This window comes from Diabrotica undecimpunctata, chromosome 1 (assembly GCF_040954645.1).
Source record: "Diabrotica undecimpunctata isolate CICGRU chromosome 1, icDiaUnde3, whole genome shotgun sequence".
Taxonomy (NCBI): domain Eukaryota; kingdom Metazoa; phylum Arthropoda; class Insecta; order Coleoptera; family Chrysomelidae; genus Diabrotica; species Diabrotica undecimpunctata.
In genome coordinates, this window is record NC_092803.1 from 110297087 (window position 1) to 110316902 (window position 19816).

At 34.4% G+C, this 19816-nt stretch overlaps 1 protein-coding gene across 1 annotated transcript in view; it reads right to left on the minus strand.

Moving 5' to 3' along the window:
• The window catches only part of LOC140452320 (cytochrome P450 4d2-like), a 101880-nt gene that overhangs the window by 68689 nt on the left and 13375 nt on the right, over window positions 1-19816 (minus strand). Inside the window, exon 2 of the mRNA XM_072546507.1 lies at window positions 11522-11722. Coding sequence (XP_072402608.1) covers window positions 11522-11722 — 201 coding nt within the window. The remainder of the gene's footprint in view (window positions 1-11521; window positions 11723-19816) is intronic.

Below are 19816 nucleotides of genomic sequence, written 5' to 3' on the forward strand. Positions count from 1 at the left end.
TTTTACATTTTCCTATTCTTCATTCCAAGTCGTTCACATACTTCCATTTATACTCCCTTCCAACTAATAATCACACAATAATCATTCCACCTGGTCCATACCTAGTCCACAACTCAGACCTTTTTCAATATATGGATGTACCATGCAAAAGAAGCGAATCCAAATCATTCATCTGTCCTGAGAAATTTCCACAAGAGAATGACCAGACTAATGACTGCATCATCCAAATTCTCCAGTTAATCAATGATGCTGCCCAATGCCAAAGTGTTCCCGTCACTGTCACTACAACGATCATTCAAAAAGTATCCGATGCACACTACATTGCCGTTTTTCCAAAGGCTACGAAAGTATCTACCCATTGCACCACCACTGAAATAGAAGTACTCGAAGGGACCTATCTAATTGAGTTACCGCCAGGATGTGAACTACGAACCAATAATGAAGTTTACATAAATTCCAAAACAACAATTAAAGAAGAACCACTAACATTACCAAAAGTCAAGACCACCAGTATTCTGAAGAACCACCCAATAGTCAAACCCCTAAAATTGGACAGAATTCCTTTAGACGAACTACACAAGTTATCACAGGAAGAAGAAAGGTTCCAATCCATCCTTCCAACACAAATGGACCACAGCTACATATGGACACCACCGATATATATACTGGTAGCAATCCTTTTAATTTTTGGTTTTCTCAAGCTACGCAAACTGAAAAAAGAAAAAGATGAGCAGAATCCAACCACAGCAGAAGACATCCCTGACCAAAGCCCAGAGTCCTCAGAAACAGTTCACAGAGTTTTGTTCATCCCTCACAAAACTTCCCCAGGGGATGGAGAAATTACGATACATTAACCCCGATTGTCAGCAGTATTGCAGTTCAATAGTCCAGCCGATCAGCAGTTTCGACACATATTGCAGACAAGTTGTCATCAATTAATTTCATATAAATACTGTAAATTTTCATTTTAAAGTCAGTTGTAATTATATTAAATAAAGTGCTGTTACTCTGTCAGTTGTACCTTTAAAAGGGCCTTTTTAAAAAGTACCTTCGGGAGTGACAACCCTTAAGTCGCTAATAACGTCGGGTCAGCAGCGCCGCGTTAGCGTAGGCCCAACCGGACAATGGCACTACCATGGAGTAAATTATACGAACAGCCATGTCGTTCTAAAATCTATGTACCGTAGATTGGGGATACTTTGAACTCGGGGGTTATTTTGATCAAAACTTTAAAAATTAATTATATGCCTCAGGCGTGTGCGCTTAGCCACTGCCGATAACCGAATTTTGCCTAGTCGGCAGCAATGTTACTGTTATTTAGTATTTATGACCATTCGATACCGATACACACGCGTGTGCTAGAAGTACAAGCATTTTTTTGGAGTATTGAGTTTAACATCAATTTTGTGAAGTGAAAAACTTCGTACATATCACGGTAAGTATATACGTACCTCAGAGCAAAACTGTATTAAGTCCAAAATTTCAGTTTTCTACTTTTTTGGCTCACTGGGATTAAAATTTTCCGCTCTATTCAATGGTGCTTCTTATTCGCTGTTTCGACTGAAATTGGCCAAAATAACCTTTTATGAACAGTATTAAGTCCACATTGCGCTTAGAGCAAAACAGTATCTTCTGCATTTCAAATGTATTAAATCCAAAGTGGTGTGTACATTTCCCAGGGCAAAACCATATTATGTCCAACAAAAAGTATTATATCCCACGTAATTCAGGCAAAGCATTAAGTCCACAATCTTTTAAAATTTGACAAGTCTGTGCTTGTTGAGGTGTGAATTACATAGTACAATACGTGCGTTTGTTCAGTTCGCTATTTGCAGTGTATTGAAGCGCATGTTCTCTTCGCTTTTAAACCCGGTGTTATATTTTTTGTTTAAGTCGTGCATGTTAAATTAAACGAGATAGCCAAAAATGGAAGATAGAGCCCACAGAATTCTTCAGCTTGCGCTGAGCGGTAAACAAAACGTGAATAATGAATCCTCATCAGTGGAAAATATTTCTAGTAAACTTAAGTATTTCTAATGATAAATAATAAGTTTAACTACATTATAAAGACAAATGTTTTGAATTTACGGTGACGATCTTTAACATTCGTACGCCATTTAATAGAAAAGTTATACCTAATGAATTTAAAATAAAAAAAGGATGAATTATTTTGATCTTGTTATATAAGATACGAAGTCACTTATAATAGCTGATATTATTGTTTTAGAAAAGTAAAAGAAATAAATCTCAAAGCTCTTGTTAATGTATTTCTCTTTTTTGCCTGTACATCTTTTTTTATTATTATTTTAGACTACCTTGAGAGTCAGAATTCGGATGAGGCTATGGCTGTACGGATCACATCACCGTCTTTGTTAGATATATCTTACAACTTTGTTAACCTGCAGGAGGATACAACTGAAATGCAGCTAAATGCAGCTGCTGTTGTTTCAGATGTACCTAAAGACATACCTTCTTCAAGTAGCAGCTTGCTTATTAACGAAATTAAGCAACCACCACTGGAGCTCAATTCATCTACAAGTACCATACACCAAGACGAGGAAGATCCATTTGAATATTCGGGAAGTTCATTTGTTCCTAGCATGAATTCGAGTACTGACAATGATTTTGAAATCACAAATGAGGGTGAAGATGAAAATGAAAAAGGAAAAAAGAAGAGGATGGCAGGCCAACAATATAAATCTTCCAAAACTAAAAAGACTATAAAGGAAAGGAAGGTTCGAGAGCCTTGTAGAAACTGCCATTTAAAATGCAATGAAAACATCTTAGGTCCTCAGAGAGCACAAATTTACCGACAATTTTGGAATCACGAGACAACCATAGATCAAAAAAGACAGTTTTTATGTTCTTGTCTTGAAAAAATGTGTATCAAACGAAAAAGAGAACGAACAGGTGCTCGAGCTGGAAAACGCCATTGTAACTGGAAATATTTTTTTACCATTGAAGGAAAGAGGTTTCAAGTTTGCAGTAAGTTCTTTTTGCGTACTCTAGATATTTCTCAATCTTTTGTTAGATGTGCACTGGAAAAAAATGCAAACAAGTGGAGTTGTAGAATGTGACAAAAGAGGAAAGCAGCCATCTATAAATAAAGTCAAGAATGAGGTAAAGGACAGGATTCGTGAGCATATAATGGCCTACCCATGTGAAGAATCACATTATAGTCGAAGAAGGACGGCGAAAAAATATTTAGGAGGTCACTTAAATATTTCTACAATGTTTAGGATGTTTAAGGAAGAGTGTGATTTGAAAAACATTCCTTCGGACGAAGTAGGCAAAGAATGGCTTTACAATCACATTTTTAATACAGAATTTAATTTATCGTTCGCTGTTCCTTTAAAAGATACTTGTGATAAATGTGATGAATTTCTAATCAATCTAAGACAGTCAAACTCTGAAGCTGAGCGAGAAACATTACAAGTGCAGTATAACGCTCATTTGTTAGAGGCCGATAAACGGTACAAATTGAAATAGATAGACAAGGAGATGTCCATCAATAACCCTGGATAAAAAGTTTTAATGATAGATTTACAAAAATGTCTTCCTTGCCCAAAGCTAACTAACTCTCAAAGTTTTTACAGTCTAAAACTCTGGTGTTTTAATTATACAATTTATGATTCAACGGAAAAACAGGCGAACTGTCTAATGTGGGATGAATCAATTGCTGGCCGAGGTGGAAACGAAATGGCCTCATGCTTGGTCCAATACATTCATTCATTACCTCAAAGCACAACTTCGGTTGTTATTTGGACCGATAACTGCCCATCCCAAAACCGGAACATACAAATGATTATGTGCTACTTTTATCTACTTTCGAGATATCCACATATAAAAGAAATAACTCACAAATTCCTTTTGCGAGGGCATACGCACATAGAGGTGGACAGTATACATTCAGTTATAGAACGAGAAGCTAAAAAATGTCCTAATTTTCAAATTATTACTCCATGGGATTGGTTACAGTTGGTTAGAATTTCCGGAAAAAACAAAGATTTCAAAGTGTATGAAATGACAACGTCTAATTTTAAAAACTTTAATAAACTGTACAATTCTTGCGATTCACCATTTCAAAATAAAAAGAAAACTGAGAACAACGAAAAATTTTTAATTTCACAAGCAGTATGTATGCAATTCAGACAAGAAAATCCTGGGATTCTGTACTTTAAAACAGACTTCGATTTGGAATTTCAGAGTGTAGACTTTAACCGAAGAGTTGGTAGAAAAAATCAATTTCCTTGAGAGATACCTTAAATCCGATAAGTACTAAAAAATTCAATGATCTTCAAAAGCTGCTAAAGTGGGTTCCAGCGAGGTCTCACTATTTTTTTCAGACTCTAGTATATAAAGATACAATTCAGATTACTGATAATTAGCGGAAGTAGCCCTGCATTTGTTTAGTTTTTAATTATTATTTTGTTACGTACTTCAAAAGTTATTGTTAAATTTTTTACTTAATAAAAATACAGTTACTTTACGACCATTTCTGTTTTTTAATTAAACTTTTTTCTAGTTTTTTTTACTTGCTCGTATTAATGGTTTTGTTACAAACACTTCCGTATAGTATTTTTAATTCTGTATATCCAAATATTTCCTTAATTTTGTAAAATAGGTATGATGTTTTCCATAATGGAGATTTTGCCACAAGATAGGTGGAAAAATTAATGTTAAGTCACAGTCAAAAATTTATTTTTCAGAGCAAAAATATGTAAAGTCCATTTTTTTCAAAAACAGTAGTATTCAAAAAAATTTTTTTTAGTGGTAAAAAGAACAATGATTATTATTCATATTTAAAAGAATTTGCTAAATAAAATTTAATGTATTAAATGGAAAATGTTACAAAACAGTAAAAATAATTTTTATTTTCGCTCTCCTGTAAAATTTATATTTTGTGACTTAATACACTTTTGTTCTGAGGTACGGATATTGTTTATACAACGTATTCTTTCATGTAGTGATTAGAAGTACTTTAATCATGAATCTCACTGAAAATAACGTAAGCAGGTTATGGGAGTGATTAAGAGTACGGCGTGAAATTACTGGGGGAAACATTGATCAATACAATGGGCAACATTGATCGTGTAATCAATGTTACCCCAGACGATCCGTATAATCGTTTTTTCGAACAGATTAAAATATTAATCAAATAAATATTATTTAAACGTATTCTTTCTTGCAGGAAAATGCTCCGTAAGCATAAAAGATTACTTGGCAGCAGAAGTTACGCTGATTACCCTCCAGCAAATTTAGAAAGAGCCATTGAACGGGTAGTTGAAGGTACACTATCAATTAGAGAAGCATCAAGACAATATAAAATTCCCTTTGGTACCCTGTATAACAGATATAAAGGAAAACATATTGGCACCCCCGGACGTCCTACTATTTTCACCAAAGGAGAGGAGGTAGCAATTTTAAAAGCAGCCGCTAAATGTGCTGACTGGGGCTTTCCTTTATCTATTCAGGACCTACGAATGATGGCAAAATGGTATTTGGATCAACAAGGAAAAACGTGGCTATATTTCAAAATAATCTGCCTGGTATTGACTGGGCATACAGCCTACTTAATAGGCATAAGGATTCGTTTGGGCAACGACTAGCAACAAATATTAAACGTGCTAGAGCTGCTGTTTCAATAGTTACACTAGAAGAGTTTTATAATAACTTGGAGCCAGTAATTAAAGATTTTCCCAGTTCCAACATTTTCAACTATGACGAATCTAATTTGTCAGACGATCCAGGGAAAAAACGTTGCATATACAAAAGAGGTATTAAGTACCCCGAAAAAGTGATGAATCACTCCAAAAGTTGTACGACTATTATGGTATGTGCTGCTGCAGACGGAACTCTTCTCCCTCCCTACGTCATTTATAAAAGCATTCACCTGTATGATACGTGGAAGGAAAATGGACCGCGTGGTTTACCTTTCTGCGATAAACCATGCTGCAACCAAGGGACGAGGTATAATCGTACTCAAAGTGGATGGATAGATGGCGTAACTTTTAGAGACTGGTTCACAACTTGATTTTTACCCCATGCACGACGTTTAGAAGGAAAAAAAGCTTTGATAGGAGATAATTTGTCGTCACACATGGATGTTGAAGTTCTTAAAATGTGTGCTGAACATGAAATGGACTTCATATGCTTAGTTCCAAATTCTACCCATTTGTGCCAACCACTGGACGTGGGCTTTTTCAGGCCAATGAAACAGGCTTGGACGACGACGTTAACGGATTGGAAATTACAAAATTTGCGAATAAGTACAGTTCCAAAAGATATGTTTTCATCTCTTTTAAGGAAAACATTAAAAACTCTTGACAAAGTCACTCCTCGAGTTTCGAAAGGTGGTCCATCCCAACAAACGGATAAAATTGCGTCAGCAGTAAAGCGAAACTTAATTAGCTCCTTTCGTTCTACTGGTATTTATCCGTTTTACCCGAGTGAAGTTTATAAGAAATTGCCAACAGATGACGCTCCACAAGATCCCACGGACGCCGTTGAAAATGCATTAACTGCACTTCTAAAGAAGCAAAGATTTGGAGGACCAGAGAGACCAAAAACAAGAAAAAAGAAACTAGATGTAGCTCCCGGAGCTAGTGTGTCAACAGCAATAATTGAGCAGCAATCAGAAGATAGTTCAGATAAAGAAAGCCACATATCACAGTCAGATGAATCCGAGTCTGAAAATGAATCAGACTTGTTAGAAAATGAAGAAAACTACGAAGTGCAGTCTGAAGTAGATAAGATTCAAGCAGGTAGATATATTTTAGCAAAATTCTTATCTCAGAGAGGAAAAAAAACTTATATCTATGTCTGTAAAATTTTGGAGGTAGAGCCGGAAGTAATAGTCATAGGCTATAAATCCATAAAACCCAGCAATACAGAATTTAAGATGATTGATGCCGACATATCCCAAATTAGTAAGGAGGATATAGTTGAATTTTTACCAAATCCCGCATCTATAGAGTGTTTAGATGGAAGCACCAAATGCATTTTTAAAAAAGACGTTAAAGTAGTTGAAGTTTAGTTTAATTTGAAACACGTTAACATACCTTATTTTTCTGTAAAATTCGTAGTTTTTAAGTTGTTGAAGTGCAGTTTTATTTCATTATCATCAAATACATTATTTTCTGTAAGTTTCATAATTTTTTTTTTATCCTAAAAAGTCATAATAAAATAAGATTTGTCAAAATATGTTTTCAAAGTGAATAACATTGGGGATACTTTCATATTAAACTAAAATTACACGTGTGATCAAAATATCCCCATCTACAGTATATCTTTGATCAGGTCCTTTAAATTTTTTTTCTTGAAAAGTATCAAACATTTAGTGTTAATATTTATTGTGTGTCTTGATAAATGAAACCCGATTATTACTGATTTTTTTAGTCGATTTTAACTCTTAGATAAAAGTTTTGTTTAACATTAAATTTAAAAATGATCAATGCATCCCCATTCTACGGTACTATTTAACATAATATAATAATAAATTGGAAAATTAGAAAGTTGGATGAGTACATAGTATAATCGTATAATACATGTTGTAAATATCACTGTTGATAACTAGTCCTTGTCTCACTTACAAGTCCTCTATTAATTTCGAGGGAGTAAAAAGAAGAAATCACAACAAATTTAAAGTTGCCGTAGTAATGAAATATTATGTGATAATAGATTTTTTTTGTTACATTGCCTGTTTACAATCTACTCTATACACAGAGTAATAAGTAAATTAACGTATTTAACTCTTCAATTTTCTTTCGGCAAGGGTTGGGTAAATAAATTATTTATCAGTTCGTTGTTGAGATCAGTGGTGAAATTTTTAAATTTTATTGAGTGATTCTTTATTATGTCCTTACGTAATGGGATGTCCAGATCATTGTGAAGTGTTTGGGTAGATACATACCATTAAGCTTTACTTTACTATTGCCCTATGCCCAAACTGGTATGAGTATAGCTTTATACAGAAGCAGTTAATTTTCAAGAGATAACTGAGACCTTTTGTTAAATAGTCAGTTCATATTTTTTAGTTTAAGATCTAGTTGTTTCCTTTTAGTTTTAATGTGCGTTGTCCATGTAAGTTTTTTATCCAGATGCAATCCCAAGTATTTGACAACTGGTTTTATAGGAATGGGAGTATTACTAATATAAACTTGTGGACATGTGGATTTTCTTGTTGTAAAAGTAATTTGTACTGATTTGCTAGCATTAGCACTGATCTTCCATCGCTTAAGCCAGTTAATCCATCTACCATCTTCCATCTACTTTTTGTGATGCTACATTAGGGTCGATATCCATTGCCAAGATTCCGCAAAGCATCAGCAAAAGTAGCTAAGAAGGTATCATTGTTGGTTAGAACGTCTGCTGTAAATATCAGATACAGAAATGAGCCCAAAACCCTACCCTAAGGTACGTCAGATTGTATGATGTGGTAATTTCAGTAGCTGTCTTTAATTTTGACTTGGAAGTAAAGTAACGATCAGTAAGATACGATTTTAGTATAAAGTATAGTTGATCTGTTAAATGTCGTTTCAGTTTGTAGAGGAGACAGAAGGAACAGAAGAAGAGATAGAAGAACTATACCATAGTAATAATCAAGTCGTGAAAAGGTTGAAAAAGCAAGACCTAACAATTGTCATGGGTGACTTCAACGCCAAAAATGAGGCCAGCAAATCATGATCTGCAGTTAGACCATTTTGTCTAAACAACCGGAACGATCGGGAAGATACATTGGAGATTTTTGAGAAAGAAAATCAATTAGTAATAATGAACACCTGGTTAAAGCTACACCCAAGGAAACTGTACACCTGGAAATCTCCACAGGATTCTGTGGGAAGGATTATAAGAAATCAGATTGATTACATACTAGTAAATAAGAGGTATAGGAACAGCTGTACATCTGTCAAAACATATCTGAGGGCAAACATAAATTCTGATCATATAAGAGTTGTAGATAATTTTAAAGTCACAATGGAGAAGGTTACAAGTAAGTCGATGAAGAAGTATGATGTTAGAAAACTGAAAGGCTCCAATGTTCGACTGAAGTTGAGTGAACACCTCAATACAAAGATGCTAAAATGCATAACTGCAGGAACTATAGAGGAAAGTCTGACCATCATACAAGAAACAGTGATAGAAATTAAGGAACACCTGAAGAAAGATACAAAGAAACGGAAATCGTAGATGATTGATAAAATATTGGAACTTATGGATCAAAAAAAAACAAAGGAAATCTCCAAGAATATAAGAGCATACATACCATCGTCAAAATAAAAATAAGAGAAGCCAAAGAGAAACAAAAAACAGAACAATGTTAAGAAATTAAGGAGTATCAGAGTTGATACGATAACTTCAATGTTCATCGAAAGGTGAAGAAAATATCTGGAATCCAAAAACGCAATATCCGAAAAATAACAGATGATGAAGGTAATCTTGCCATAACCAACGAAGATAAAAAAAGTATGAGAAGAATATTTGGAGAAACTTTTCCATGGCCTTAGAACAATACAAGAGCCCACCATTGAAGAAAATTCAGGTCCCGAAATCCTACCAGAAGAAATAACGGCAGCGGCCAAACAAATGAAGGATGGAAAGGCACCGGGACTTCATGAAATTCTTGCAGAACTGCTGAAGCTATTAGATGCAGAACAAATAAAAATAATAACTGAAATATTGAATGAAATATACAAGGCAGGAAAAATACCATTAGAGTGGCTCAAATCGGAGTTCGTACCATTGCCCAAAAAACTAGGAGAAAAAGATTGTAAAGACTATAGAACCATAAGCCTAATGAGCCATCTGCTGAAGCTTTTTTTAAAAGTTATCCACAAAAGAATTTACCCGAAATGCAAGGAACAAATTGCGCCCAATCAGATTGGATTTGTGAACGCCGTTGGTACGAGGGAAGCTTTATTTAGCGTGCAGATATTATTTCAGAAATGTAAAGATGTCAGCTGTAATGTTTTTGCATGCCTGATTGACTACAAAAAGACTTTCGATAGAGTCAGGTATGAACAAATGATGGAAGGGCTGAAGAGAACAGGGATTGACGGAAGAGACTTAAAAATAATAGCTAACCTGTATTGGAATCAATTAGCGGTGCTCCGAATAGATGAATAATATATATGGATATACAATAGATGGATATACAGATCAGGTCAAAATCTTAAGGGGAGTGAGACAGGGGTGCATAATTTTACCACTGATATTCAATCTGTACTCTGAGCACATTTTTGAAGAGGCTTTAAAAGATATTGATAAGGACATCTCAATAAAGGGAGTCAAGCTCAATAACCTGCGGTATAAAGATGATACATTAGTGTTTTCCAATACCATAGAAGGGCTGCAAAACTTAATGAACTAAATAACGGAAACAAGTAGAACATATGGACTGGATATAAACACCAGCAAAACCAAGTTAATGATCATCAGCAAGGAAAACATGACTGTAGTAAATCTGTATGTGAACCAAATGAGAATTGAACGTGTCTCACAGTACAACTACTTGGAAACTATAATCAATGAGTCTTGGGACAATACCCAAGAGATTAAATGTCGCATCGGAAGGGCAAAAAGTGCGTTCTTGACTATGAGCTCTGTGTTCAAGAGCCATGACCTCACCCTAAAAACAAAAATAAGACTCCTTAAATGTTACATATACTCAGTGCTTCTGCACGGAGTAGAAACGTAGACATTAAAGGAGGAAACTCTATCAAAACTTCAGGCTTTTGAGTTATGGTTATACAGTAGGATCCTGAAGATACCATGGACAGACAAAGTCATCAATGAAGAAGTATTGAGGAGGATGAATACAACATACAAAGCAGATACGAGCTACTCCAATGCATTTTGCAATGTAAAATTAAAGAAAAAAGTGCCCCAGAACAAAGAAGAATATCCTGGCTTGCTAATCTGAGAGCATGGTATAGAAAGACCGCAACACAGCTTTTCCGTATAGCAACAAACAAAGTCATTATAGCCGGAATGATCTCTTCGAGAGTTGTCTTAATTATATTTAGGTACTATTCTATGGCATTGTTGGATGGTTGAGTGTTCACGTCTAAAACTGAATTGGCGTTGTGGTATAATTTCGTTTATGGGAACAACTTGCTCGATTTTATGTAATAGTAGCCGTTCTAATATTTCGACATTATTGGAAGTAGGCTTATAGGGCGATATAAATTTGCTTGCGTTGCGGGCTTACCAGGTTTCAGAATCATAGTAACTTGAGCAAATTTCCATTGTATAGGAAAGTATCGAAGACGTAGTATGCCTGTTGTATATTATTGTTAATAACACCACTGCTTTTCTCAATACCTTCTGAAGTAATTCTCCTGTTATCAAATCATAGCCAGAAGCTTTCTTAGGATTTAGCATTTTTATTTGTTGTCGAACCTCTGTCGGAGTAAATGTAAAATAATAATAAAACGAATAAGAAATAGATAATCAAATGTTTTACACTCGTCTGATTAATAAAGCATAAGAAGTTTAGCACAAAAAGTAATTAAACTCTTACCTGTACTTGTTAATAATCCCGTTGATAACCATTTATGCAGGAACTTATATTGCTTCGCTTTGTTTATTAGCTTTGTTGAACTTAATATGTGTTCGATTAATTTAACGTCTTTAATAAAAAGTGCGGTACTAAGAGGTCCATCGTGAATTCTTATTATCGGTCCATACATGTCATGTAATTCCATCATTATATCCATGTATTCTGAAAATATAATAACCAATAATACACTTTAATTATTATTTATTTTAAAGGATTTTGCAATCGCTGTTACAACGTATAATTCATTTTTAAAAACAGCTAAAACACATACGATCTAAAACATAAAAACGTTTTGGAAACAAAGACAAATATAATATAAATTATAGCAAATTTAATAACAATGAATGTTAGCAGATTACATGCAAAAATATACACGTATGAAGAGTATCCAAGTGTAAATAGAACTTATGTATCATTTGCTGTATTTTTACTAGGGACATAATAATAAAATACGAGCAATAAATTAAAACAGATGACACTTTTATTTTTTTTTATCAAAATACTATCAGGTTTTACTAATTTCAGATACTCTAGGATGGAGTGTGTTTATAATGTTGTGTTTGTCCAGATGATCTTAAGGAGTCCATATTCGTCGTCATGGATCTGAACAAATTCTCCGAAATTACAGTCACATTGCAATGCAACTGTAGACATCCCTTTGATGACCCTGTTATGCGAACCCTAATGTCGTCGCGTTAGCAACGCCGCGTTAGCGTCGGCCCAACCGGACAATGGCACTACCATGGTGTAAATTATACCTACGATATTGCCGTTTGCGAGTCCGCGTTATCCCGACGGCAAGCGTTGCTAGCGCAGCCGGTCGCATTATAGACCAGGGAACTAAGGATTTTCCCGTGACATTCGTTGACGCAGGTATCTAACTAATGCTTTTGTTAAATTTGGTAATAAATTGGTAAACTATGTAAACTATGTAATAAACAACATATGCAAAAAATTAAACTTACTTTTTTAATTATAAAAAATATGTAAACAATGTTTTGATTTTAAATACTAAAGGTGAAGACCTCTAAATTATATGGAAAAGTGACACAATTTTACTGAAAAAGCATAAAAAATTTATTAAAATGGCGGTTTTGTAAAGTTATTTTTGTTAATTTGTTGCTTATTTATTACCAAAATAGCTTTAAAATTTGATTTTAAAAAAATCAATAATATTTTTTTTTTAAATGCACAAAAAACTTTGATTTTGTTTAAGAGTAAAGACAATATTATAAATATTCAGCTTTAAAAATTTCAAGAACTTTCATATGGCGGTTATTGCACAATTGAAAGTGTTTTTCCCAGAAAGCTTTTATCTGCAACATTATTATGCCTAAACTATTAGGCCTACATAAATTCTGAACGCTCCGAATTGAAGAGAAAGCGTTATTTTACTATGTTGAATTATTTAATGAATTAAAAAATTATGTTCAATATTGTAATATAGGTTGGCAAAAGTACTCTGATGTAAGCTTATAAACAATTAAAATAACTAAGACGCAATAACATATAGAAAGATATTTATTATATTCGTTATTTTTGGTATTTTTAAACGAATTCATAAAGAAAACATGATATCCTACGTCCTACGACCCTTAAAACCCGAGTAAGTCTTTTTTCCAAAATTCACCGAGACTTTGTTTATAAACAATAAGCCGTTCAAATAGAATTATTTGAACGATTAAAAGTTTACAAACAAAAATTTAAAATTAATTCCTTTAATCGGGGGCAGTCTGATCCTATTTAGGCCAAACAAATCGTAAAATCCAAAATAGGATTTATGAACATTTCATTTCTGTTCGCAAATCCGATTTAATTTCAGCTCTAGGTCAACACCATCTTCAAACAGGTCACAAAATTGATTTTGAAAACTCCAGAACCATAGCCCCCATCTGCTTCTATGAAGCAAGAATTTTCCGAGAAGCCATGCAAATTGAAAAAATCCAAATTGTCTCAATAAAAAAATAACGGCATACAGTTACCTTCGACATGGAGACCTTTAACAAAGAAAATATTGTCTGCTTCACCCGCCAATCAAAATCCTTCTATCAGAAATGTCCGCTCCAACCCCCGCGCCAATTCCTGTGCCAATCCTCACGTTAACTCTCACGCCAACCTCCACCCAAACCAGTGGCAGTAGTGCATTGGTTAGTGATCAGTGTGTAGTAGTTTCTGGGGGCTCGGGAGACTAAGACCTCGAAAGCCCTGAAGAACTACAGAACAGCACTACAGGCCCTAGAGGCTCTTGGCTTCGATAGTTTTGACTAGTTTTTTCCACTTTTTATGGTCCTTTACTTGTGCTTGGCAATCACTTTTTCCTATTTCTTCTATGTTGGCCCGGACTGCATCAAACCACTTTCTTCGTGGTCTCCATCTTCTTTTCTTCCCTTGTTCTTCTGCTTGCAGTATTCTTTTGGCATTCGTCAAACATGTACCAACCATCTGACTTTCTGTGCTTTGATTGTCTGTGTTATTTTGGGTCTCTTATAAATCTCCATCAGCTTCTAGTTTGTTCTTCTGCACCATTCCCCATTAGCCTCTTTTATCCCACAAAAAATTTTTCTCAGGATTTTCCTCTCCCCACTCTCTAGGTTGAAGGTTCACTTTTTCAATAGTTAGTAACATTTATTGAAAATTAAAAGTTCTTTTGTTTTTTACAATTTTCTAAACAGCAAAGTAGTAACTTAACATTCAAAAGTAGTCACCTTAAAGCGTTAAAAGTATCTGTTAAAATTATTTACTGTTTACTAGTAGACAAAAGTTGTTAAAATAGCGTATTTTTGGCTTTATATAATTTAAAAGTCTATGACTTTTCATTATGACTATGTCACTTCAGGAAACATGAAGGTTAAAAAACTTGCATGTATCTAGCCAGGTCAAAGTTCCCAATAGGATACTTTTTTACCATTTTTTACCAACAGAACTTCTTAAAGCATGTTATTACCAGAGATTGGATTATATGCTGTAAAAAATGGTTAAAATATGCATGCAACATGCACTTAAAAAGTAACCAAATATGCCTTTATTATATGCAATATGCATTAGCATATGCACTTAAAAAAATATTTTTTAATTTTTAGGGCTTGAGATTTGGTGAGAAATAAAATTATAGTATAACTTAGGGAGTGTTTATTTATTACTACATTTAATAAAAAAATATAAATGAAAATTCACAAGAAAATTTCCTCGTTCTTGCTGTTATAATATATAATCATAAAATGTTCAATATTTTCAAGAGTGATGTTATGCCTTCTATCAGTTAATATGTGTTTATATGAGGAAAACGATATTTCAACATCACAGGATGTAATTGGCGTAAATCTAAAATTTGACACTAGCGAGGGATCCATATTAATAACTTCGTTAAAGCTTCTATTGATTATGTTATTTATTGATCGCAATAAAGAAAAGCCTTCATTCCGGTTTAAAACTTCATTAAATTTATCTTTATTTTTTTTTCCAATTGTCACTGAAAGGTTTACTATTCTTTCTTTGATAGAATAAACAATGCAAAAACTATCATTTAAAGATAATTTTTGACTCTCTAGTTTTGTAATAGAGTTACAATTATGTCAAAATTTGCTTTTTTATAGGACAGTTCATTCTGAACAGAATTCTCACTAAAAATATTTTGACATTTCTGAATAGCAATACAACAAGAAGGATTAAAATTTGATAAAACATTTTTGATATCAATATAATTATTTGCAAGAAATATGACACTATTCAACCACGTCCCCATCTAGTCAACACTGGTGCCGGTGGCAAAGGGATATCGGGAGGCATCTCCCTATATACTTCTATCCACAATGGTGCTTTTAAAAATACTTTCTTTACATTGTTGATTAAAGTGTTTACATTTGGAAACTCGAGTCTAACTTCCTCTGCCACCCTGTTTAAACCATGCGCTAAGCATGTACAATGAATCAAATTAAAAAAACAAATTTTAAGACTAGTAACAGCTTTAACCATGTAGGAAGCGGCATCGCTAACTAGTAGCAAAATTTTTTCAGAAGGTACTTGATTCGGTAAAAAGAAATTTGTCAAAGATTTATTAACAAATCGAGCAATTGTTGCATAGTTGGTTTTTGTAAACATTTTACGCTGATTAAATATGACTTGTTGGAGTCATTAGCTGAACTGTTTAAAACTCCAATAATTAAATAAGCGATTTGCCGACCCTTGGCGTCAGTATTATATATGGCCAGGTTCAGGTAAAGTTAAAACCATGAACAAAACTTTCTATTACTCGGGTAATAATGATCTGGCTCATCGTAACGGGGTTGGAGTAATTTAAGAAGACAAATATAACAATGCCGTCACAAACTTTGTGCCATTTTCGGACCGATGTCTTCTTATTCAACTATCCGGAAAGCCAGTAAATATTAACATCATTCAAACTTATGCCCCTACGGCGAATAAACCCATAGAAGAGCTAGAAGCGTGGTATGCTGACGTAGAAAAACTTATAAAGATGACCAAAAAACGAGACCGAACATTTATCTTAGGTGACTTTAATGCTAAGTTAGTTAGAGGAAAAGTTTCTGGATTGATCGGAGACTTCGGACTTGGAGCAAGGAACGACAGGGGAGAGAGAATGACCGAATTCTGCCAACAACACAACATGGTAGCGACAAATACATGGTTTAAATTACACCCTTGCAGATTGTTTACTCGGACTTCACCACAACACAATGAAAACAAAGTAATCCGTAACTAAATAGAATACATATTGGTCAACAAAAGATATCACAATGCAATCATCAGTGCAAAAACATATCCTGGAACTGACATCAATTCCGATCATAATCCTGTTGTTGCAAAAGTTCGCGCAAGATGGAAACTAATAAAGAAACAAAAACCTCAACACCAACTATTAGACATCTAATTATTGAAAAACGACACCAAACATCAGACAGTAAATAAAGAATTAAACAAAAATTTAGAAAATATCGACCACAATAGAATTAGCGAGTACGATGACATAAACATTCTGTGGAAAACTATTAAAGAACAAATGAACAATGTAACGGAATAACACCTAAAAGTAACACCTAAAAATAACAAACAGGAATGGACGACAGAAGAGATTTTACAATTAATGAACAAACGAAGAGAATCTAAAGAAAAAAATGACAAGGACGGAGAATACAAAAGACTAGAATAATTCGAAAAAAAATAACCGAAGCAAAAGAGAAATGGCTGGAAACAAAATGCGTGGAAATAGAAGAACTACAACAAAGGCACGGTTTTTGTTAATTTACATAAAAAGGTAAAAGAGTTTACATCGACTATTAAGAGAACGACTTTTCACACCATGCTGAACACGGATGGCAAACTGCTAGAATCAATGGAAGATAAACTGAAAGAATGGGAAAACTACATTAAAATTCTTTTTCACGACATACGAGAAGAACCAAGATTGGAAAATAACAACGAATGGCCAACAATTCTGAAATCTGAAATCATAAATGTAATTAATCATCTTAAAACAAATAAAAGCCCAGGTCCAGACGGAATATACCCAGAAACGCTAAAATTAATCAGCAAAGAAAATATCGAAATATTTGTCCTTTTATTCAATCGCATTTATGATACAGGTAAAATACCCCAAGATTGGCTGGAGTCAATATTCATCCCACTACCAAAAAGCCAAACCTACAACACTGCAATGAGTTCCGTCTGATAAGCCTTATGAGTCATGCAGTAAAAGTCCTACTAAAAATCGTACATATTTGTATCTATAGAAAGTGCGAAACAATCATCGGAGACGATCAGTTTGGATTCAGAGCCGGCATGGGAACGAGAGAAGCCCTGTTCAGTTTACTAGTTCTCGCCCAAAAATGCTACGACCAACAAAAAGATATATTTATATGCTTTATAGACTTCGAAAAAGCATTTGATAGAGTGAGACACGACCTACTATTAGAACGTTTGCAAGAAGTCGGTTTAGATGGAAAAGACATCAAATTCTTAAAAAACTTGTACTGGAACCAAAACGCCAGAGTTAGGATCGAAGGTTCCACATCCGCAGAAGTAGAAATTAGAAGGAGAGTTAGACAAGGATGTGTTCTGTCGCCTCTGCTGTTTAATCTTTACTCCGTGTTTCTATTTAAAGAAGCATTGGAGGATTCCAAGGATGGAGTCAATGTGAATGGCGTAAATATCAACAGTATCAGATACGCCGATGATACAGTGTTAATTGCGGATTCCGACTTAGGTCTACAACGACTCATCGACAAGACCAACTCGACCTGTGAGCAATTTGGTATGAAAATAAACATTAAAAAAACCAAACTGATGTCAATCCGAAAAAACCAAAACGTACCTCAACCTTGCACAATAAATGGGCACATTTTAGAACAGGTCAATAAATTTAAGTACCTGGGATGTTGGATCGATAGCAGCCTAAATTATGATCTAGAAATAAGATCGAGAATAGAACAGGCCAGAAAATCTTTAGAAAAAATAAAAAAACTGCTTTGTGATTCTCGAATAAAACTCGAAATTCGACTACGTTTATCAAAATGCTACGTCTGGTCGACTCTTCTATATGCAGTTGAAACGTGGACCCTTAAAATATCAACCGTAAATAAATTGGAGGCCTTTGAAATGTGGATCTACCGGAAAATACTCAAAAATTCATGGACATCGCATACCTCAAACGAAGAAGTGCTGCATAGAATAAGCAAGGAAAGAGAACTTTTTAACACGGTAAAAGTTAGAAAAACATCATATCTAGGCCACATACTGAGAAATAATAAGTACCAATGTGCCCAACTTATAGTGAAAGGAAAAATCGAGAGAAAGAGAGGCCTAGGAAGGAAAAGACTATCGTGGCTCAGAAACATCCGACAATGGACAGGGCTAAATTTTGAACAGCTAATAAGAACAGCTGAAGATAGAGAAGAGTTTAAAATTGTAGTAGCCAACCTCCATTGAGAAGAGGGCACTTTAAGAAGAAGAAGGCGTCAGTAGTCTCGTCGACAGATATCCACAGATATTCATCTCTTACCCGGCTTTTAATACCTTCAATACCGTCTTTGTAAGATGCCCTCACATATTTCTTGCGAAGAGTTGAAGAACTTGGTAGATGTATTGACTTATTTTCAAGTTTGCAATATGTTTTCAAAAAATTTTGACACACCTGCTATCCAATTTATACAGTGGGATATTGCAACTTACAAAAAAATTGCATAAATCTTTTGTAAACATTTCTTGCCCCGTCGTTGTGTGACGATTTTGAATAATGTTGTTCTGCAGAAGCTGCTGGCGTGGTTTCTTGAAGTCCTTAGATAGTTTATATTAGTAAAGAGCCGTTTTCAGGTGTTGGGAAATTTGGAATTTTTTTCCCATGGAATCTGTAATAAAACGGTTTAGTAAATAGGAGTCTAATGCAATAATACAGACTTCAAATGTTTAAGAGAACTTATATTATTTGTCTCGAAACTAAAACTACCGTATAAAAAAAATAATAAATATGAAGAAGAAATAAATAAAATTCTACAACAATTTGACCAAAATTTACAGACAGATCAAGCCTGGGAACAAATTAAATCTGCCATAGGAGAAGCTAGCTGGAGAAAATAGTTAAGCCAGCTAAAAATGACATATGCATAGAAATGATCAAGTTTGGTGGAGAACAACTACAAAGAAAAATATATCAGCTACTAGTTCAAGTATGGGAAAAGAAAATAATGCCATCGGAGTGGTATGAGACTCGCATATGCCCTCTGCATAAAAAAGGAGACAAACTGAAGTGTGACAACTATAGAGGTATAGCCTTACTAGACACAGTATACAAAATCTTGGCAAGAATATTGAGAAATAAACTAAATTGTTATACGGAAAGGATCCTACATAAGTATCAGGCCGGCTTTAGAAAGAACAGATCTACTGTAGACCAAAGCTTCTCATTAAAGGAGATACAAACGACTTGTTATAAAGGTAAAGTTCCCCTGCATGTTTTGTTTCTGGATTTTAAACAAGCATATGATAAACTCAAAATGTATCGAGCAATGGAACATTTGGGTATACCATAGAAACTGATCCGGCTAGTTAAAATGACACTAAATAACGCTAACGTGTGAAATTGCTTGGCATGGTCACTTATCAGATCAATTTACGGTTGCAAAAGGCTTAAGACAGGAAGATCCTTTATCCACTACATTATTCAACTTAGTGTTAGAAACTGTAATCAGAAAATGCAGCATGAAGGTGAAAGAAACGATCATGAAAAATGAGCACCAGTGCTTG